Below are 23,035 nucleotides of genomic sequence, written 5' to 3'. Positions count from 1 at the left end.
GAGTTTGTCAAGGTTGTATATTGTCACCCTGCTTATTTAACTTATATGCAGAGTACAGCATGAGAAATGTTGGGCTGGAGGAAGCACAAGCTGGAATCAAGATTGCCAGGAGAAATATCAATAACCTCAGATATGCAGATGACACCACCCTTATGGCAGAAAGTGAAGAAGAACTAAAGGGCCTCTTGATGAAAGTGAAAGAAGAGAGTGAAAAAGTTGGCTTAAAGTTCAACATTCAGAAAACTAAGATCATGGCATCCGGTCCCATCACTTCATGGGAAATAGATGGGGAAACAGTGGCTGACTTTATTTTGGGGGGCTACAAAATCACTGCAGATGGTGACTGCAGCCATGAAATTAAAAGATGCTTACTCCTTGGAAGGAAAGTTATGACCAACCTAGCTAGCATATTCAAAAGCAGAGACATTACTTTGTCAACAAAGGTCCATCTAGTCAAGGCTATGGTTTTTCCTGTGGTCATGTATGGATGTGAGAGTTGGACTGTAAAGAAAGCTGAGCTCAGAAGAATTAATGCTTTTGAACTGTGGTGTTGGAGAAGACTCTTGCGAGTCCCTTGGACTGCAAGGAGATCCAACCAGTGCATCCTAAGGAAGATCAGTCCTGGGTGTTCATTGGAAGGACTGATGTTGAAGCTGAAACTCCAATACTTTGGCCACCTCATGCAAAGAGTTGATTCATTGGAAAAGCCCCTGATGCTGGGAGGGACTGGGGGCAGGAGGGGAAGGGGACAACAGAGGATGAGATGGTTGGATGGCATCACCGACTCAATGGACATGGGTTTGGGTGGACTCCGGGAGTTGGTGATGGACAGGGAGGCCTGGCGTGCTGCGGTTCATGGGGTCGCAGAGAGTTGGACACGACTGAGCGACTGAACTGAACTGAACTACATCTAGCTTCACTTCCTTTACTCTTTTATTTGCTTGTATTTTCCTACTTTCAGTATATAGTTTTTGCTATTGTGTGACAGAAATAGACCCCATGAAGCACAGTTGTGTATAAATGTGTGCAAAGATGTAGCTTATTCTCCTAAATTGACTTGTTCCTAGAAAACTGCTTGGGGTAAAACCAAACCACAGTTGCAGATAGTATAAAGCTGGGCAGGTTAAAGACACTAAGGTGAATTACTTTATAAAGCAATAGTTAATTATCTGAGTTTATTATTTTTAAAAGTTTGGATTTGGAATTGGCAAATAACTGTATTATAAGAGCCTTTACTATTTTAATTCAAGTAGTGTTTTTAGTTCTGTAATGTATAGAAGTACATATTTGTGTGCACAGCTAATACACATATTTTAACTTATGATGCCTGACCAATATTACAACTGAGAAAAAAAGTGAGAACTTTTTATGAGCCCATATAAAGACATCCATACATGCACAGATGTCCTATACCACTCCGAAAATCTGATGATGTACATAAAGCTGCAAAATTTTCATGGTTTTCTCCTTCATGCCATATGGTGGCATATTAATATAATCAACTCCAAATGCAACATACTGTACTTTTGTTTATGTAATGAAAGTTTTCTAAAAGCTCAAGTATAAAGTAAATTTCTACCTATTATATCTTCAATGTACTGGATCGTTCATCCTTTCTTAAATAATTGCTGCAACTGATCTCATCTATTAAGTTTGAGGTCAGTGTTCTCAAATTTAGTTTTTACTAAATGTATACAAGAAAGAGATGCTTTTAAAATAAACTACCCCCACGTCCTGCATTCAGCCCTACCTGCCCTTGGGCTCAAAGCACTTCCAGGATAATAAATAATGGTTGAAAAAAACTCTTAGGCGTCCTCTCTGGCCCCAAACTTGCCTCTAGCATACAGTCTCCAGCTGTTTCACAAACACTACAACATTAGCACTGATTTAATTTGACCTAGATCTTTGAAATGCTAATATTCTTTAAAAAAAAAAAAAAAAAGCAACATTACAGAGAACCCATTGTGCAGACTGAGAAGAATGTGCTACATAGAAATTGGTTTGTTTTTTACTTTATCTGTTTACTTTCTGGGCTTCCCAGGTGGCGCAGCTGGTAAAGAATCTGCCTGCTAGTACAGGAGATGCGAGAGATGTGGGTTCGATCCCTGGAGTAGGAAATGGCAACCCACTCCAGTATTCTTGCCTGGAAAATTCTATGGACAGAGGAGCCTGGCCAGGGCTACAGTCCATGGGGTCACAGGGACTTGGACATGCCTGAGCACATGCTGGCTATGTACTTACTAGTTACTAAAATTTTAAGTTCTAGGATATATTTCTTCTATCAGATCTAAATTAAGTATATACTTTAATGAGTAAAAGAATTATATAAACTATGCACTGTTTAAAAAATTAGAAATAAAACTACTCATAACAGCAGCCACCATTAACTGATCTGCTACACATGCCACGAACTTCTTCATGTGCTTCTCACAATAATCCTAGTAGGTATCTTGGTAGTATCACCATTTTAGAGATGGGAAATGGATACAAAGACTAAATAATTTCCAGGTTAAAAACAGTACTCTTGCCTGGAAAATTCCATGGACAGAGGAGCCTTGTAAGCCACAGTCCTGGGTTCGATCCTCTGGAGAAGGGAATGGCAACCAACTCCAGGGATGGAACCCAGGGTTATCCAGTAAAAGTGAAGTGAAGTGAAGTCACTAAGTCGTGTCCGACTCTGCAACCCCCTCGACTGTGGCTTACAAGGCTCCTCTGTCCATGGAATTTTCCAAGCAAGAGTACTGGAGTGGGTTGCCATTCCCTTCTCCAAAGGATCTTCCCAACCCAGGGATAGAACCCAGGGTTATCCAGTAAGGAGTCTTTAAGTAGAAAAATGATGCAATGAGGTGATGTGCAGGTCAGTGGATGAAAATGTGGGGACCAGGGGCTTGCAGGAACCTAAGCCTGCATTTCCGCTGAATTCACGAATTCAGTATTTGCTGTGACTTCATAGACTATGACACCTGTGAATACTGAGAATCCACTGTGTGTTAAGCCCTGTCCTCTCTGGGAAGTTTTAGCTTCGTGTCTAGTTTCCCGCTGGATATCTGGATGTCCCACAGTATTGCAAATACAACATGTGCACAAATGGAGCTCATTCCCCTCCCCAGACCCCTGCCCTCCATGACTTCCTCATCCTGAGACCCTTATCCCCAGAATAATACCATCTTCCTCAAAGCAAATACGCAGGAATCATCCTGGGGTTTTCTCCTTCATGTTCTCCATCCAGTAGAGAAATCCTGACCCTCTCACCTCTGGATTCCCGCCAGTCTTCTCCTTCCCTCTGTCACTAATTTACAGCCTCTCTTATTCTCTAACCTGAATGACGACAAGTCCCCTAGGTGACCTCCTGTCCAAGTCTTTGCCACACCCCGACTCTGCTGAAGGGATACTTTGAAAGGCACCACTTAAAAAACATTGCAGTATAGTTGCTGTGAAAAGTGAAAGGGAAGTGGAAGTGTCAGTTGCTTAGTCGTGTCTGACTCTTTGCGATCTCATGGACTGTAGCCTGCCAGGCTCTTCTTGGGATTCTTCAGGCCAGAATACTGGAATGGGTAGCCATTCCCTTCTCCAGGGCATCTTCCCGACCCAGGGATCGAACCCGGGTCTCCTGCATTACAGGCAGATTCTTTACCGTGGGGTTGCAAAGAGATGGGGAACATGAAGGAGAAAACTCTAGGACGATTTCTGCATTATATAAGGTGCATAGATGTACAACAGGGTGATTCAAGATTATATTCCATTTATAGTTATAAAATACTGGCTCTACGGGCTTGCCAGGAAGTCCAGTGACTAAGACTCCATGCTCCCAATGCAGGGGGCCTGGGTTCGATCCCTGGTCGGGGGATCAGATCCCACATGCTACAAGTCAAGATCCTGCATGCCATAACCAAGACTGAAGATCCAGCGTGCCACAGCTAAGACCCAGTGCAGCCCAATAAATGAGTATTTGAACGTGAGCTCTGTTCCCCATGTTGTACAGTACATCCTTGTAGCTTATTTTATACCTAATGGTTTGTACCTCAGTCTCCTCCCCTTAGCTTGCCTCTGCCCTCTGCCCTGTTCCCACTGGTAACTGGTCTGTTCTCTGTATCCCATCAGCCTGTAGAGGCGCCGGTTTTAGTACTTACCTACTCATCTACAGAACGCACTATTTCTCTCTGAAGCTGCTTCGGCAGAACAACAGAATCCTAATTTCCCTCTCCCCTCCCTCCTGCCTGTTCCTTTTCCCTTCTCCACATGTGCCATCAGAGATCCTTCTGAAACGCTAGTCACCTTGTGCCACCCCTCTGCTTCCATGCCTCTTCCTATCACATCCGCAGTTAAAGGCCCAAGAGTGCGACCCAGTCAGGCCCTCCACCACCTCTCTGATCTCACACCCTCATCATTCCACTCCAGTCACACCGGCTGTCCTGCTCCCCCTTCAGCCCACTGGACATGCTCCTGCCTCAGGACCTTTGCACCTACTTCCCCTCTGCCTAGAACTTCTCTCTTCTCTCAGGTAGCTGCCAGGATAAAGAATTCATAACACAAATGATTCTGCTAAAAGCTTACCTCCTCGGAGAGGCCTCTCCCAACTTCCTCATATAAAATCACGCCCTCGTCCTTAGCCTACTCTCCACCTGTCGGCCTGTGTCTTTTTCCAGGACTCATCAACCACTGACACCAGGTGTTAACTGTCTGCAGCCACATCTAGTAGCTTCTGTCCATATTTTCCCTGTGAAACGTGAGCGAGAAGACGTCCTGTCCTTCACATGTATGTCCTCCTGCTCACCCCACTGGTTTCACGGGGAAGATACAGACAAGCCCTCAACACAGGGGGCCCGGGTTCAATCCCTGGTCCAAGAACAAGATCCTGTGTGCTGCACTAAGAATTTCCACGCTGCTGCTAAAAGATTTTGCATGCCACAATGAAGACTGAAGATTCCTCATGCCATAACTAAGACCCAGCGCAGCCAAGTAAACAAATATTAAAAAAAACCTAATAGTAAGTTACATGTGTAACAGCCATTAATGCCAAATAGATGGAAGAGTTGCCAAAGCCATTTCATTTGATCAAATTAGTACTTGACAATAAACAGGATTCAAACACAAACCTGCAGGTGTGTTAACTAAAATCTCCAAATTGTTTTTACAAATGAAACAAAAATGTTGACACTGATATAATTACTGATATAATCCAAGTATGAAGGGAGTTGGGGTTATAGCCATCGTTTATGGAAGTCGCACTATGTTTAACCTTTCCAGTAATTCCACAAGGTAGCTAGTATCATCTCTTTCTCTCTCTCTCTTTTTGGGTTTAGATGAAGAAATGGCACCATATCCAAGTCCGTGAGTCCTTGTCCTTTGAAATAAAAGACTTTTTTGGTTTAGTCTCCCAGGCCTCCCTGAGTCTCAAAAAGCTGACTTAAGAGTTAATGATTGGGCAAAAAGTGGGCAGAAGCCCTAAATAGACATTTCTCCAAGGAAGACATAAAGATGGCCAAGAGGCACATGAAAAGATGCTCAACATGAGTCATTTTGAGACTAATGCAAATCAAAACTAAAATGAAGTATCAACTCACACCAGTCAAAACGGCTATCATCAAAAAACCCACAAACAATAAATGCTGTAGAGGGTGTGGAGAGAAGGGAACCCTCCTACACTGTTGGTGGGAATGTAAATTGGTGCAGCCACTATGGAGAACAGCGAGGAGGTTCCTTTAAAAACTAATAGAGCTACCATATGACCCTGCAGTCCCGTTTCTGGACACATGTGTGGAGATAAAGATAGTCCAAAAGAATACATGCACCTCAGTATTCATTGCAGCACTGCTTACAACAGCCAAGACATGGAAGCAACCTAAACGTCCATCCACAGGGGAATGGATAAAGAAAATGTGGTACATATACACAATGGAATATTACTCAGCCATTAAAAAGACTGAAATAATGTCATTTGTAGCAACATGGATGGACCTAGAGATTGTCATACTGAGTGAAGTAAGTCAGAGAAGGAGAAATATTGTATGACATCCCTTATATGTGGAATCTTAAATGATACATACAAACTTATTTACAAAAAAGACTCACAGACTTAAGAGAACAAATTTACCAGGTACCAGGGGGAAGGATCGGGAGAAGGGATAGTTAGGGAGTTTGGGATCGACATGTACACACTGCTGTATTTAAAATGGAAAGCCAACAAGGTCCTACTGTATAGCATGGGGAACTCTGCTCAGTTTAATGTGGCAGCCTCGATGGGAGGGGAGTTTGGGAAAGAATGGATACATGTATATTTACGGCGGAGTTCCTTTGCTTTACACCTGAAACTATCACAACATTGTTTTTTAAAAAAAGTTAATGATTGAGAAATGTGAACATGTAGAAGCAAAGAATAGCTGTTGGGCTGGGAAACTAGTAATGGTTTAGACTATAAAGCAGCCACATAGCAGAAACAACCAACTCCCAGTTCTTGAAAGATATAAAGGCTGGATACACATTCCTAAATCGTTTTTACAGGAAGCAGACCCCCACCAGATGAAAACTGCCGACAGTAAGAACAGAGAAGCTAGACTGATTGAAACCAGAAGGTTGATGATGCTTGAGACGTCATCTTGATGCCAACCAATCCTAGAACTGTGCACGAGCTGATCTTCTCCCCTGCAGCCCCTTCCCTGAAGCCATCAGGGAGTTCAGAGCATTTGAACATGGGCTGCCTGTTCTCCTTGTTTGGCAGCTGCAACAAATGCTGCACTTTCCTTCACCACAACCCTGCATCAGTAGACTGGCTTCACTGCATGCAGGTGAGCAGAGCCAAGTCTGATTCAGTAACAGAAACTGAGCCTTAAAGATATTAATGACTTTGCTTGTGACAACACTGTTGTCAAAGCGAGGAGTTTATTTAGAGTCTATAGACACCAAAGCTCATGTTCGTGAAAACAGACACCATCCAAAACATTCATGCTGACAGCCTGTGGAATTTTTAACTCAAAAACTTTCAAAACAAATCCTTCATACCATGAAATCACTAAGACAGTAGCAGTGGCTACTGGTGACACCTGTCTGTTTTGCCTATGCACTCTGACACACGGAATTATCATCTAGTCAGATCTGCTCACTGGTGGCCTAAGCAAAAAACGTTTAAATGGCTTCAGCTCATTGGTGACGGACACTTACCTAAGCTTGACCTCGTGTTGGATCTTTCTATTATTGCATGCTTACTGGGATTGTTTAAGACAGAGCGTTTGGCCAGTGAGATGTCGGCGGTGACCCTTGTGATGGAAATCCTGTTGGCGAAAAAGCAACAGAAGATCTGAGGTTAATCACTGAATAAAAGGGGACAGAAATGCATACTCCAAACTCATCCAAGTATGATACATGAAGTGAAGTGTGAAAGTTACTCAGTTGTGTGTGTCCGACTCTTTGCAACTTCATGGACTATACAGTCCATGGAATTATCCAAGCCAGAATACTGGAGCGGGTAGCGTTTCCATTCTCCAGGGGATATTCCCAACCCAGGGATCGAACCCAGGTCTCCCACACTGTGGGTGGATTCTTTTACTAGCTGAGCCACAATATAGACCATATTTTCAACAAAGAAATGTTAGGGCACTTAATCATTCATTTTTCTCTTTAAACTTTTTATTTATTTTCTGTTGGGGTATAGCTGATCATTCATTTTAATTCTGTACCTACCTAACTCAGCATGTATCGGTTGCTTACCAAGTGCCAGGCATGCCCTCAGCATTATCTCATTACCCAGATTAACTCATTAAATCATTCTAAAAACTTCAGTGGAGAGGATATTCTCCCACTTTTGTTGATGCAAAAAAAAAAAAAAAAGAGCCATGGGTAGATTGTTTATCTAAGGCTATACTGTTCCTAAAAGTGATGAAGCTGCAATTTGAACCCAGAACTCCAGAGAGCCTATATTCTTAGCCCCTGTGCTGTAATCCCTCCTGTAAGTATGGTGCTGTGATTGGCCTGAGGAATAAATAAGAACAAGACAAACAAGATCTTCTCTAAGAGAGCCGAGCAGCAGAGATGGGTCGTAAATAAGAAATTAATACAGTAGTACAGGTTAAGAGGACTGTTCTGAAGAAGACCCAGAGGGTGTTGTGACAATCATGAGTCAAGGAGTGGGGAGTCATTTCAAATAGGGTAGACATGGGGACAACAAAATTGGGAGCTGGGCAGAGTAAATGACTTAGGCTGGAGACTGGGCTGAACGAACAAGCCAGCAGCAGGGAAAATGTGGAGTAAAACGGCTCATCAGGCCTCTGAAGGTGGTGGTGGAGGGGGGCACGAAAAATAAGAGATTTGGTTAAAAGTCTGTTCCACAGTTCGACCCCTCCACCTCCCCTTTATTACATCAAGCCACGAGGTGGCCGTCCTTTTCCTGTGTGGTATAAGACCACTGACTGGTCTAGTCTCTCCAGGAAGTAAAATAGGGTATCTGGCCAGGGGGTGCTACAGAGAGCAGGGACAGAGAGAAGAAGAGGATTCGAAATGTTGAGCCCCCAGTCCTCTTCCTCATCCTAGAATTTTGGTAGCCAAGGGTATATCCCCTAGGTGTCAGAATGGAAGATTCTTCTCTGGGGGAATCTGACCAACAAATAGAAAAGACCCAAAGAATAGGCTTTGGGGGTTTCCCATGGAGACTGCCCAGTGGGGCTGTCCTACAGGGAACACTGTGTCTTACGAGCACAGAATCTCCAGTTGATTATTTGATGTTCTGTTATTATACTTGAGCACACCAGTCATCCCTGGGCATCTCAGGAGAACTCCTCACATGAGAGACCAAGACAAACAGAAAAACCACCTATGACTAATGCCCAAAGCTGAATGCTAAGACATGATTATACCTACGAAACTAGAACAAAATTCTATTTAAAGACTCAGACTAAGAAAGCATTTTTGGAGATTAAAAATATAACAGTAGAAATGAAAATTCAAAAGAGGGGCTGGAAGACCAAGTTAAGGAGATCTTCTAAAGAGTAAAACTGAAAAGACAAAGAGATGGAAAATAGAATAAAGGCATAGAAACTAGAGAATTACCCAGGAAGCTCAACTTCCAGTAAGAGCTCCAGGAAAAAGAGGACAAGGAAAACACGAGAGAGGAAAGTTAAAAAAAATAGAATTAAGAGTCTGATTTTCCAAATGGAAAGGGGGAGCCCGGCAGAAAGCTTGAAACTTCCACATCAAGACATGTTCTTGTAAATGTCATGACACTAGGCACAAAGAAAAGCCTAAAAGCTTCCAGAGGAAAAGGTGGCTCCCCTACAAAGGGTCAGGAATGGAAATGCTTGCTCTTCTCAACAGCACCAACAGTTGACACAACACTATAGATCAACCACACTTCAATAAAAAATATTAAGATTGGAACCCCCCCCCCACCAAAAAAAACCCCCAAAACACATAACAATGGAGACAGAAGGCAATCGAGCAAAAATCCTTACAAATTCTGGGCGGGGGACAGGGAATTATTCCAATCAGAATCCCATAACCATTTTAACCATTTATCAGTTAAATAAGAGGGCTGATTAAAGGCATTTTAAAAGACATTCAGGGTCTCAAAAGTTTTAATGTCCTCTTTCTAAAGAAACTGTCAGAGGATATTGTTGACAAAAATGATGGAGGTGAATCTTGACAGAGATCAGCTGATCTAGGGAAAAGGGGTTCACACCCCCAAAAAGGTGGTGATAGGCATAATGAGCAGAGCTGTCTCATAGTGACATATATGCACTCAACACAGAGACAAACCACCCAGGCCGGGGCAGGACAGGACATTCCTGGAGAGAGGTTCGGGAAGACACAGCCGAGGGACACCTGGATGTGTACGAATCTATTGTGAGGAACTTGAAACAACCAGGGGAAGAGCGTGGGGCTGGACTGGCACCAACTATATAGAAAATTAAGCATGTGTGAAAAGCAAAATTATTCATCTCATAGATGCCACAAAGAAAACACATCAGAAAAAGTAATGCGAATATATGACATGGCTCATTGAAATCTTATTTACACAGTCACAATGGATCCAAAATATAGAACCAGCCAAAATTATGATGTACCTGTTGGGAGAGTGAAGGATGAGATGGATGCAGGTGTGTAGATGTGAGAGACACAAACAGGAGGAATATGCATGAGGCAGCTAAATAGTCTTCATCGGAGGAAGTCCAGAGAGAATGCCTAACGGTGAATGAAGCATGTGATGTAGAGGCAAGGACTGAAAACTGAAAGAGTTAAAAGTGGTTGCCTCTGGAGAGCAGGACATTCGGTAAAGTGTGGAAAGGGAGTTACTGGCTTTTGCAAAATAAAACTGTTGATTTATATACTGTAACCTTTACTGTGTACAGTTTCCTGAATTTGGACCAATTCATAAAGTCCTGTCTCCACCATCACATTCATGACATGGAACAGTTCCATTAGCTTCCTGACCCCACCCCTGTCAATCACGGGCTGTTTTCTATCCCTGTGGTTTTGCCTTTTCCAGAACATCGCTGTAGCCTCTTGAGCTGAGCTTCTTTCACTCTGCATAAGGGATCTGAGATTCACTCATGATGTTGTATCAATAGTTTATTCCTTTACATTGTGGAGTAGGACACCTATTTACAAAAATTAAGTGCATTTGATTAAGTTTGTTGTATAAAGAGGACAATTTTACTTTACATGGAAAAAGCGATAACCAGAAAAGCAATATTAAACCCAGCCACTAATATTAAACACAGTTTCATTTTGACTTCCCAAGGCATTCACAAGTTGAGTTCAGATGACAGGTGTTCAGCAATTGTTTAAAAATGTCTTTATTTATTTGGGGGTTGGGGTGGTAGAGTAGAGTGATGTAATGATATTCCTTTCAGCGCCTGCATGGCATGGAGGGTATCGGTCATTCCACACAGACTTATGAAATGCCTACTAGGTGGAAATCTTCATTCAGAGCACTATTATGGAACTCAGATTCTTGTGGGGTGGAGGGAGGCAGGGATATAGACAAAGTCTGATGTCAGGTGGCATTAAATGCCATCAAAAACACAGTGCAGGACAAAGGGATGAAGTTGGGTCATTTGTAGAGATGCTGATGGACCTAGAGTCTGTCATACAAAGTGAAGGAAGTCAGAAAGAGGAAAAACAAATATTGTATATTAAAGCATGTATGTGGAATATAGAAAAAAGTACAGATGAACCTAGTTCCAGGGCAGGAACAGAGACGCAAACGTAGAGAACGGATGTGTGGACACAGGGGGAATGGGAGGGTGGGATGAACTGGGAGATGAGGTTTGACATAAATACACCATGTGGAAAATAGAAAGCTAGTGGGAGCTGCTGTATAGCACAAGGAGCTCAGCTCAGCACTCTGTGATAACCTGGAGGGGTCGGGTGGGGTAGGCTCAAAAGGGAGGGGCGCACGCACACACGCGCACACACACATGCACACACACACACGCACACACACACAGACAGCTGATTCATGCTATTGTACAGCAGAAACTAACAGAACATTGTAAAGCAAGTATCCTCCAATAAAAAAATTATGCATGACAATAAGGACATATGGGGATGCTGTGGGTAGGGTTTTGTATGCAGAGAAGGAGTCAGGACCTGAAGTGCTGGGCATTAAACCAGGACCCCTGAGTGGGACCCAAGGCCTGCCGAGGACCAGGATCTAAAGAGCCCTGGACACTCACTGGGAGACAGGCTGCCCCCTGACAGAGACGCCCTGGGGATACAGTAGTGACAAGACACACAAAACCAGGCCGGAAGCCCCTCACAGTCAGCCTGGGGGGATTCAGCCAGGGTACAGGATTTTCTTTAATGATCCAACTTCCTTTCTGCCGCACAGGCTTTGTTTTATCCGCACATGGTATTACTTGGCTGGGCTTCCACTGCCCTGCTTGTGTGGTTTGCTCTATAGGCTGCAGGCGGAGAGCTACTGTCCCATTGCAACTCCTTAAGTGATGCTTCTGGAATCGTCACTGCTTGAGGTTCCACCAAAAAACAGACCCTGAAAATCCTAAAGGCAAAAGCCTGGGGACAATTCAGTGTAGAGGAGTGGTCCTCAACACTTGCAGTGTATCAAAGCTGCCTGAGAAGACTTTACAGTTAAATCAAGTCTCATCCTAGACATTGGGCTTCACTTAATCACAGGTGGGATACAAGTCCATGACTTTTTTTTAATTAAAAAAATTTTTTTGGCCATGCCACATGGGTTGCAGGATCCTAGCTCCCTGACCAGAGATGGAATCCTTGTGCCCTGCGGTGGAAGTGCAGAGTTCTAGCACTGAACCACCAAAAAGTGAAAGTGTGAAAGATTCAGTTGCTCAGTCGTGTCTGACTCTTTGTGACCCCATGGACTGTAGCCCGCAGGCTCCTCTGTCCATGGAATTCTCCAGGCAAGAATACTGGAGTGGGTAGCCGTTCCCTTCTCCAGGAGATCTTCCCTACCCAGGCATTGAACCTGGGTCTCCTGCATTGCAGGTGGATTCTTTACTGTCTGAGCCACTAGGGAACTGCCAGGACACCTCCTAAGTTTGCTACATTTTAAAAGCTCTGCTGGTTTTAAATCGGCAGCCAGGGTAGACAACCACAGGTTCAGAAGAACCTGCCACACATCTAAGTACATTTTCCACACGACAAAGTGATGTCATGTTTCCCAGCACTGATTTCCAGTAAGACTCCTTAGCACAGGGTTCACCACGGACCCCTCCCTACAGAATTCAGTACACATGCCAAACGCTTCTGTGACAAGACCTGACATTTTCAGAATCGCTGGAGAGGACAATTGAATTCATCACTGATGGTGGCTTTTCTTTCTTGCCCCCAATTTCCTTGTTAATTTACCTGTCATTGTCCTACTAAGTGAACAGGAAGATTGCTTTGTTCACGGGGTGACACGGTTGTTTAGGTGGATCTGACTGAAATGGGCTTGTCCAGTGCACAGAAGAGAAAGGACAATGACTCATCATCTCTTCTCTGACATGACACACTTAAGGCTATTTTAGCAATGAAAGTCTTGATTCTGACAACTCTCCAGGGCATCAACACATGAACCTAACTGGGTTTTAGCACAAAAAATAATTCCTATCAAGAATCTTTTTATCCCCAATCCTTCCTTTCATATTTTCTCCCTCTTGGGCTTTACATTTTTTTTTTTTTTTAATATACTTTGTTGAGTTTTCCCTGGTGATCCAGTGGTTAAGACTTCACCGTTCCAATGCAGGGGATGTGGGTTCGATCCCTTATCAGGGAACTGGGATCCCACATGCTGTGTGGCATGGCCAAAAGAAGTATTTTGCTTAATAGATAACACAGGAGTGATTCATTTTCCCCTCCTATAACTGCATATCTATTTAGGATTAGCCACACTCATACTTGTTATGAGTTTCCACCCTCTATGGCTGTCTGGCTGACCAGAAGCTGACAGTGTGTGATTTACTAACTCTGGATGTCTTGCCTTGAGTGAAAGAGTTAACGTTTTGCATGACTTTTTTGAAATTCTGCTTTACAGACCCTATTCCTTCCTCTGAAAGTGAAAGTTGCTCATTCGTGTCCAACTCTTTTCGACCCCATGGACTATATAGTCCATGGAATTCTCTGGACCAGAATACTGGAGTGGGTAGCCGTTCCCTTCTCCAGGGGATCTTCCCAACCCAGGGATCAAACCCAGGTCTTCCACATTGTAGGCAGATTCTTTACCAGCTGTGCCACAAAGGAAGCCCAAGAATACTGGAGTGGGGGGCCTATTGCTTCTCCAGTGTATCTTCCTGACTCAGGAATTGAACCAGGGTCTGCTGCATTGCAGGTGGATTCTTTACCAACTGAGCTAACAGGGAAGCCCCTTCCTTCCTCTGAGGATTTTTAATTGGTGATCACAGGCCTATAGTGGTGAATTCCAGTTTTAAGAGTTCAGAGGAACCATGGCAGGTCCATTCATAAAGCCACATGGCAACTACTTTGGGCCAGAAACAGAAGACTGATACAACACTGAAAATACTGTCTTTGTTTCTTAAATGAAATCAATCTGGATGGCTAACACCGTAGAACATGGGTCCATGATGCACCCTGTAGCTGGAGTCTATCTTCCAAGTTCAAAACTTAACTCAGGTTGAAATAGAGGTCAGGGAACCCATCTCATTCCCCCATCTTTGGCATTTAGAAAAGAGCAGTGGGTTAACTCAGTCATAGAGAGTAAAGTGCCCGGTCTAGCAGAATTTTCTGGGTAAGTAGGTTCATGTAGACAATTCTAAATGGTGATAAATGACAAAGTCAAGAACACAGAAGTAAAAGCTACATGGGCCCAATTAGAGGTTGGGTCAGGGCCTAGACCAAGCTGAAGGCCCAAAGATCAAGCTGTGATTCCCAGCATGAAATAAATTATATTTTATAAAGCCATGCAAAGCAAAACTATCTACTGAGGAACATCTGATTAGGAAGACTCTGATTCTAAAGTCTTTGTTTTTTTATTTTGGCTGTGCTGGGTCTTCACTGTGGGGCACAGGCTTCTTTTTGAGTGTGGCATGCAGGCTTAGTTGCCTCGTGGCATGTAGGATCTTAGTTCCCTGACCAGGGACTGAACCTGCGTCTCTTGCATTGGAAGGATGATTCTTAACCACTGAACCACCAGGGAAGTCTCGTGAAGGCTTTTTTGAAACACAGATTCTAGTTTTCATTTTCTGTCTCTTTCAGTCCTTTGCTTTCAGTTCTACTACTATTCCAGTAGTCATGTATGGATGTGAGAGTTGGACTATAAAGAAGGCTGAGCTCTGAAGAATTGATGCTTTCGAACTTTGGTGCTGGAGAAGACTCGAGAATTCCTTAAACAGCAAGGAGATCAAACCAGTCAATCCTAAAGGAAATCAATCCAGGATATTCATTGGAAGGACTGATGCTAAAACTGAAGCTTCAATACTTTGGTCTCCTGATGCAAAAACTGGCTCATTGGAAAAGACCCTGATGCTGGGAAAGACTGAGGGCAGGAGGAGAAGGGGGCAGCAGAGGATGAGATGGTTGGATGGCATCACTGATTCAATGGACATGAGCTTGAGCGAACTCTGGTGGTTGATGAAGGACAGGGAAGTCTGGTGTGCTGCAGTCCATGGGGTCACAAAGGGTCAGAAAAGACTTTGCAACTGAATTGAACGAACAATATCCTACTATAAAAGCTCCCCCCTTTGCCCTGCCTCCCCTACTGATTCTGGCTGTGGAATAGATTTTGGTCCTTGTCTTTGAAGAAAAAGTTCAACAAAGAGACAAAATTTATTGGAAGCACAGTATGTATGGAAAGCACATGGGGGAACCTGGAGTAAGCTTGCACAATAGAAAGTTGCTTATTGGGGCAGTTTTCCAGGTTGTCTCTGGCTAATCATCTCGCTTGTGCCCAACTCTGGTCTTTCAAAGGGCAGCAGGATGCCAGCTTCAGGTGTTCAGCCTGGGGCTTATCTAACTCCTACCTCATGACCAGAAATCAATATAAACATGAAACAGTCATGAAAGCTGGTGTGTTCAAGGAAGAAAGTGAGAGATTTAAAAGAACAGTGAAATCTACAGATTCCATTTACTGCACTTGTATTGCCAGACAGGAAAAGGAAAGGAATGTGGAGAAGAGAGGCACCCAGTGTGTCTCATGAAAGATGCAGAAATACAACCTAGCTCTGCTCCCAGGTTCCCAATAACCTATGCTTAGTTTACGTTTGGAAGCTTCCAGTTTAGACTCCAATCCTATCTTTGATGCTTCTGAAGTTGGCTGAAACGTTACTATGGTGCCTACTGGTTATTTGATTCAAGGCTGCCATTCAATACACCCCCAATAAACTCAATGAAGCCAAGGCCCTTGTCTGATTTTGCTCCTCACAATACCTGGCTCAGCAGAGAAGGGGAAGGCCTGTGACAGCTGTGTGGGTGGAGATGGGGAATGGGATCCAGCCCCAGGTAGAGGGTTGGCCATCGCTCACAGTAACAGGAGAAAAGGCAGAACATTCAGGCAAATAAGCAAGGGGGTGGGTGTGCGGCTGGTGGGAACACCTGGATAGTCTCCTCTGCTTGCTTCGTTTGCTCAAAGCAACAGGAAGCCAGTTCACCAGGAAGCTCGAGAGGAGAAGGGTTTGATGAGAAAGGAGATGCTGTGAAAGCCTTTTAGAAGAGTAGAAAAGTGGATGGAAGAGGCACACAGAACATAACTCCTGGGCAGCACCGAGGGCCAGCTCATCGTGAATTCAGGGGGAGACTCGTCAGCAGGGGTGTGACCAAATTCAGCTACAGACACAGGTGTAGGAACGGAGAGCTGAGGTTGTGTGGACTAAGTATGATAAATATGTACTGAATCAGATCGAACTGAATGGAACTTACATCCTGTCACCACAGAGGCTTGAGAAGCCAGTGTTCTCTTAGGATCCACCCGCCTGTCCCACCCAGCTTTCAGTTTCATCATCTTTAAGGAAAAGATCCACAAAACCCAGAATTCTGAAATACTCACCGCCCTTCGAATCTGTGTTTTAAAAAATCGAACAGTGCTTTTTGCATCATATCTGTGACCTGCAATTGAGCAAGCAATAAGACATGAAAAAAACATTACTAATTATGATAAAACAGTCTTATTCCTCTTAATGTTAAAAATCCAGGCGTCCCATTGGGAAAAAGTAGCATGTGAGGGTCGCTCCCTTTTTCTGTGGCTGAGCTTTGATAATATTAACAATGAAAAAAGACAAAGTTCCCCAAACTCACTCTTGGAGGGACTGTTAACAACATTGCAAGGGGCCTCCATCATTCTCCATTTGACACTCTCTCCCCAGACTGAGTCAACTGTCTCCAAGGCAACAAAACGGAACAGAACTGTAGCAATGTACCCCGTGGCTTGAAAACAACGTGCTTTGCTGCCACCAGCTTTTTTCCCAGTTCAAGAGTCAGGAGAGGGAGGTGTGCAAGGTCAGGTCAGCATGCAAGGTCAAGGATGCGCCAGAGGGCAGCTACCTACCTCATACCCCTTCAGAGAGGGGCCCACCAGGACCACAGGTCGCATAGAAGGGACCACATCATACGGAGGGGTGTGCTCTGTCTGCAGAGAGAGGAGACGCCTTCAGATGGTTAAAAGGCAGAGGGAACTCAAATATATAAGGCACAAACTGTTCTTTCTCAACTCTGTGATACCAGGCACTAACTTCCCAGACACTGCCATTCTTTTTGCACTGGCTTCTTTTTCTAAATAAACCCAACCCAAGACTGGGTGGTTTTATTTCCTTCATGTTTCAAAGTGACTGAGTTGTCTACAGTTTTCTGGCTCTCCTCAAATGCTCCTGATGTTCCTAATGCAGGAGGGGCTGCTTTTGAACAAAAAAACCTAGTTAGAACAGACAAAAACATGCCTCATGCAGGAGAGGTGCTTTTAAAAGCTTGACCGGAGGTTAATACTGCTTTTCAGATGCATTTGAGTTTTCTCAAGAGTGGAATGATCAGACCTCATGTGGTTAATGACAAAGAAAAGAAAGGTCTTTGGGTCTTAGATGTTGGTCTTACCTGGATAAAACCTTGGTCTTTTGTGACCAAATACTCGACAGTTTCTGTTTTGCTGTGAGAGTTTGGAGGAGCCTGCATGCTTGTTTCAGTAAATGGAATCATGATCACTCTTCACAGCTGATGGATTTATATGTTTAGATTTTTGGTTTCTATCCTTTGGAACTTAAACACTTATAATGTCAGGTTTATGGGTCTTGGAGGGAAGCTGCTTCTGATGCGTTAAAATGCCCGAGCAGGCCTCCATGGCCTCACAAGGCTCACTGTCCTCCTGCAGTTCTCATGTGCTTCTCAAGAACTGGTTAGGAGGTGTTTCCCTTACATAACTAACTCATTCCCTCCCACAAGAATTTCTTTCTTTTTTAGAAGAGCAGGGGGAGGACCTAACTTTGTAGCCATTTCTAAAACTTGCAACAATTTTCAGCTCTTCTGCTTCTAATACAATAATGACAAAAAAGATTTCCCCCCAAATTAGATAACTTATTTTTTTAAAGATCTTAAAATTGGCTATTTTAATAGAGGAAAATGTTAAAGTGACTGGGGAAAAAAATGACTTCTTTAATGTAGAAGACAACTATGGCCTAAGACACAGATAAACAAATCATGCTGGCAGGAGTCTTCCTGCACTAAGTGTCTGAAAAATACATATATGTTAAGAATCACCCAGACCAAAAGAAAAATCTTCTCTGAACTACTGGAAGAATTTTGTCAACTTATTGCAAGCGTGAATGCCATTTTTGCATCAGGCTGTCGTTCAAGAACACATTACTGTTGCTTAAGATGGCCCTTTACCAACTTTCTGACTTGGATCGAATTTACTTTGCTTGGGGCATGGCGAGGGGATGAAAAAGCATTTCAAATTCAAAAGTTTCCATTGGAGTTTTGCCCATAGTCATGGACGATAGAATCGGAGGGGAGAAGATATGACTGTGACTGTGCTGTCTCAAATTTTACTGCTGAAAGCTTTATCTAGTGCTGAAAATGAATTTTAATAGATACAATCAAGGTAGAATACATTTTTAAACAGAAAAAAAACCAACCAACCAACAAACCCAAGACAAACATAATACAGTGACAGCACAAAGGCCACACAAGCATCACTCTAAAAGCAACCTAAAACATGGAAAACAGTCTTACTGCATCTCAGGTTGTTTTTTTTTTTTTTTGGTTTTGAAAAGTCTATATTGAAGCTGACCACATCATTAACAACATAAGAAGAATGAATACCTGTGCCGAAGGCATCATAAGCATATTCATGAGATTATGACATGAAATTAATTCAGCAAAATTATTCAGTTATTGCATTTATACCACCTGGGATCAGATTGAAAATATTTAGAAGCCAAGTCCTTATAACTATGCGGTCTAAGAATACCTTTTCCATCATTATAATTAGGAATATCAGTTGCATGCATTTTAGCTTCCAAGAAATTTTATGTCAAGTCTTTAAATATTCAGTGGCCCAGTATTAGATGGGTCTTGGGTTCCTTTGATTTGTGACTGCCAACTATTAATAGCAATGCTGCTAATCAATCAGCTTCTTCATCAGTAGGGTAGCTACAGAAATTACCTTATTTGATGGAATATTGGAACTTTATACCCTATGAATCAGGACACCATCCTTTTTTATCTGTCCTCTCCTGCTAAGTGTAATTTGTTCAAATTATTTAGTGGAAGAATTACAATAAACATTTTTCATGTTTTGGAATTTAGGAGTCTGCAAACTTCAGAAAAACCTATCAATAAACACGGTTTTCATTCATGTTCCTGTTGGGTAAAGCTCGGAGCAGCTGAGCAATGCTGAATTTTTAGGTTTCTGCTGCTCTGAACCCGGTTAAGTCACCTGGCTCTAAGTTTTAGCGGTGACAAGAAGAAAGGACCAGAGAAATGGACCCACTGTCGTGGATGGATAGTTGGCTGTGGCTTTCGGTGGTCACACAAAAATCCAGGGGTTTTAATTTTTGCTTGGAGTATCTCGGTCTTCCACAATGAAAGCAAACACAATTTATTTTTAAAACAAAACAAAACAAAACATAGTTCAGCATCTGACACCTCATTGATGACTCAGTTCCTCCACAGGGCAGAATCCTACTGTACAGAAGAGAAGGGCTCAGGGTGTGGAGAGCTGGAGGCAGAGGAGGTTCGACTCCATGCCCACGTATGTCGTGAGAGGTTGTGCTGGACTTGCTGACATTAGAAAGAATGACTCTAAAGACAGCACAGCACAACAGGCGGTGGACAGTGGTATATAAAAGAAAGAAAGGAGTGGGGATTGTGGACGGGGAGATTATCCTCAAAAAATAATGCTTCAGAGCTACAAAATGTGCTTGGAAGAAACAGATTTTGGAGTCAAGAGAGCTCAGCAGTACCCTAGTTTGCAGTCAGGGAACCAAGAGGATCACTGGGTAGCATCTTGGTTGGCCAGTGGCAAAGGCTCTACGCACAGCCACCGTGTCACCGTCCGATGGGTGGGATGCTGAGATCTGAGTGACGGAGGAGGCAAGAACATGGGGAGAGGATTTATATATGACAATAGGAAGAACTCACAGTAGACCGCCAAAACAAGCCTGCAGTTTCCACTGGTCTTGTTCATCTGCAGATTTTGCACCTAGTGGATTAGAAGTTTAAATAACTGACTAAATTAAAAATTGAAGAATTGAAAAAAAAATTTTTTTTTTTAGTACAAGCTATGTATCTGGATATCATAAATCAGAATCTAATAATGGTTTTTCATATGCTTGATTATCAGTTAAATTTCCGGAGGAAAGAAAGTGATAGAGACAGAAGCATGCACGAGAGAGGTGCATTACAAATGGAGTCTTCAGCATTGGACGTTCCTAGAATGTTGGAACGAATGCCCTTGGTGGTAGCTGTTATTCCATCAAAAAGGCTAGGTACTGTAATGGTGCTTCCACAGGTCACTCACTGAATTTAGCTGGTCTGAATGGACTCAATTAGCTGCTTGATACATTCTTTTCTTAGGACAGAAATGATCGTGTTGAATATTAACTGTGGGACTGAATGCTAATGATGCCAGGGGCAGGATAAACACAGCTTATGTCAATGTGAACTTACCGATTTCTGCTTCTGCTTAGCTACAGCAGCATGGAAAAGAAACAAAGAATAACAAAGCATGCATGTTATTGGCTTTATCAAGGACGCAGACAGTCCACAGGACTAGAAATGTGACGCAGTGCAGTTGAGCGCGTGGACAGACGCAAGCTTGGAAGTTCATGTTACCTTCTTAAAGAAGGGCATTCTTTTCTCTTTGGAGTGGGGTGACGTTACACTGTTTGCACTGGGTTTAGGGGAGCGGTGGTTTGCTGGAATATCATTGTCTTCTGCATCTAAGCCAGTAGCATCTATGTCTATAGCTATATACAGACAAACAATTCAAAAATCATCAGGTAGACGGGAGAGGAAAAATTGGTTATCAAAAAAATAAAATGAAAAGCAAACAAAACTAATCACAGTCAAAGATCTATCACACAGTGCTAAGCACAGTCAACAAAGTAAAGTTTCAAGGTCAAACACATAAAGAATGTCATCAAATTAAAGATCCTCTCATAATATCTGTGTGCTTGGATACATTGGTTTCACGCTCAATCTATTGAATAAGATTTTGTTTTTAGAGAAACAAGTTTTTTAATTTGTAGTTTCAAATATAATATTGATATTTTCCAAATCAGCTGTCAGGACAGAAAACCTTCAATTCTTCCCATAGCTTAGGCCAGCTTTCAGATAATCAGCAACCTTGATCACTTAATGCCTCCAATTTCTTCTTGAGCTTGGCTGAACATAAGGGCAGTGTGAAATGGTTCACTGAAATTATAAAAGGCATGTGAGGGACAGAGAGAACAGAAAATCCTAAATCCAGTGACATAAAGAAGTTATACACAAGACAAATGACTCTAGAGGGTCCCAGGATGGACCAGATGGAAATGATTTCACCATGATCTGGGCACTCTTGAGGCAGGTCTGATGGAAAACTAATTAGAAGCCACTGGATGTGATGACCTCCAAATGAATTTTATACAACAGCCTAAATTGCCTCCTGATGATTTTATATAAATTCGCTGGATTTACATGAGAGGCAGCAGCAGAAGGGCAGTAAAACCCAAGGGATTATACCACTGATCTCCTCATCTGGAGAATGAGGGGTTTAGGTCTGTGGTTTGACATGCTTTCACCTTTTAAACTCATTGGCTCTGAAAACAGAGCACTGAAAAATTAACATCTTCAATGAAAAAGATTCATCATCTCCCTATGAGGTTTATACAATGCATCCACATGCAATCACTACAGAATTTGATCCATGGTAGAAACCAGAGCTGGTAAGTATTTGCATAATCAACGGCAACTCTCTTATTTCTCAAGACTGAAAAGATAAATTCTCAGAGTTGAAGGGACTTGTTTTTGGCAAAAGCTCAGTATCTGCTTCTGCCTCTCTGGCGCTATATGCTCCACCAGGCTGCCTCTCCAGCTAAGATCCTGCAATGATCCTGGTGCTCTCATCCAGTTCCCTAAGCTTCCCGAGTAGGGTCATGTCCTCAAGAGTCAGGATTCAGGAAGACATTATGGAGTTGAGCCCACTAGAAAATTATTCTGTCCTTTAGATGGGATCAAGTAGAAGAAGAAAAGAAGAAATCAACTTGTCCCAGGAAAACCTCATATTACGTATGTCACTCTCTCTCTCTTTTCATGTCGTTCTCTTAACATAAACCACAGTCCATTCAGATTTAAGGACCAAATTACTCTCGTGAAAGGACAGACAGCTTGGTGTTTCAACACCGTAGCTTCCATGCCCTGTGAAACACTGGCTGCCCTGGCTCACGACAGGCACCGTGAACCTTTCCAAATGACCGGAGATCATCCAAAAGCCGTCACGTTATTTTTCAATGTTGAAGTTATTATGGATGTTAGATGATTCACTCAGGCTTTCAAAAATGAGCTGTCTTGTTGAATTGTTCCTCTTTATTTGATTAGGTCGAAATACTGGGATGGAGCAAACACCTGGCAGTTAGCACAGTGTTGCAAATATCAGCTCTTGCGTGCATAAAGCTGAGGTTGGGTGCTCTTTCTCCATGAGTCATATGGTCTGAATTAATTCCTGGTAGGTAGGTAGATATGCCCAGTAAATATGTCTTTCTCTTTATCCCATCTGTGCCTTTGGATAAGCTCTAGGATCAGCATGTGTTGTACAACAGAAACATTATGAAACATGCCCAGTGATTTGAACTAATGCTGACGTGTACACCACCCATTGAGGCTCTTCCTTGAATCTCAGTTTAGGGAGCATGTTATTCGTGTCTTCCTGCATAAGATGGAGAGGGTGTGGGTCAGGTTTTCATTAGTCCCACAGTACAGTGGTCTGCCACCATTTGGGGACCAGGAACCAGTTTTGTGGGAAGACAATTTTTCCATGGACCTGGTCGGGGGAATGGTCTGGGGATAACTGAAGGGCACTGCATTTATTGTGCACTTTATTTCTATTTTGTGGTAATCTCAAGATATTATGTCTTGACTTTAGGGGTTAGGGTTCACACTCCTA

At 42.9% G+C, this 23,035-nt stretch overlaps 1 protein-coding gene across 8 annotated transcripts in view; it reads right to left on the bottom strand.

Annotated features, from left to right (window-relative positions):
- CACNB2 (calcium voltage-gated channel auxiliary subunit beta 2) overlaps positions 1–23,035 on the bottom strand; it is a 428,234-nt gene that overhangs the window by 14,015 nt on the left and 391,184 nt on the right. For 6 of the 8 annotated variants that reach the window (XM_070800898.1, XM_070800899.1, XM_070800903.1 and 3 more), the window contains 4 exons: positions 20,725–20,858; positions 16,949–17,029; positions 16,451–16,509; positions 7,159–7,268 (listed from right to left, as the gene is read on the bottom strand). In XM_070800898.1, coding sequence (XP_070656999.1) covers positions 7,159–7,268; positions 16,451–16,509; positions 16,949–17,029; positions 20,725–20,858 — 384 coding nt within the window. Of the gene's footprint in view, positions 1–7,158; positions 7,269–16,450; positions 16,510–16,948; positions 17,030–20,559; positions 20,580–20,724; positions 20,859–23,035 lie in introns of all 8 variants that reach the window. The other 2 variants (XM_070800900.1, XM_070800904.1) reach the window with 1 other exon arrangement.

This window comes from Bos indicus, chromosome 13, assembly GCF_029378745.1.
Source record: "Bos indicus isolate NIAB-ARS_2022 breed Sahiwal x Tharparkar chromosome 13, NIAB-ARS_B.indTharparkar_mat_pri_1.0, whole genome shotgun sequence".
Taxonomy (NCBI): domain Eukaryota; kingdom Metazoa; phylum Chordata; class Mammalia; order Artiodactyla; family Bovidae; genus Bos; species Bos indicus.
This window is presented reverse-complemented; position numbering and strand designations above follow the sequence as displayed.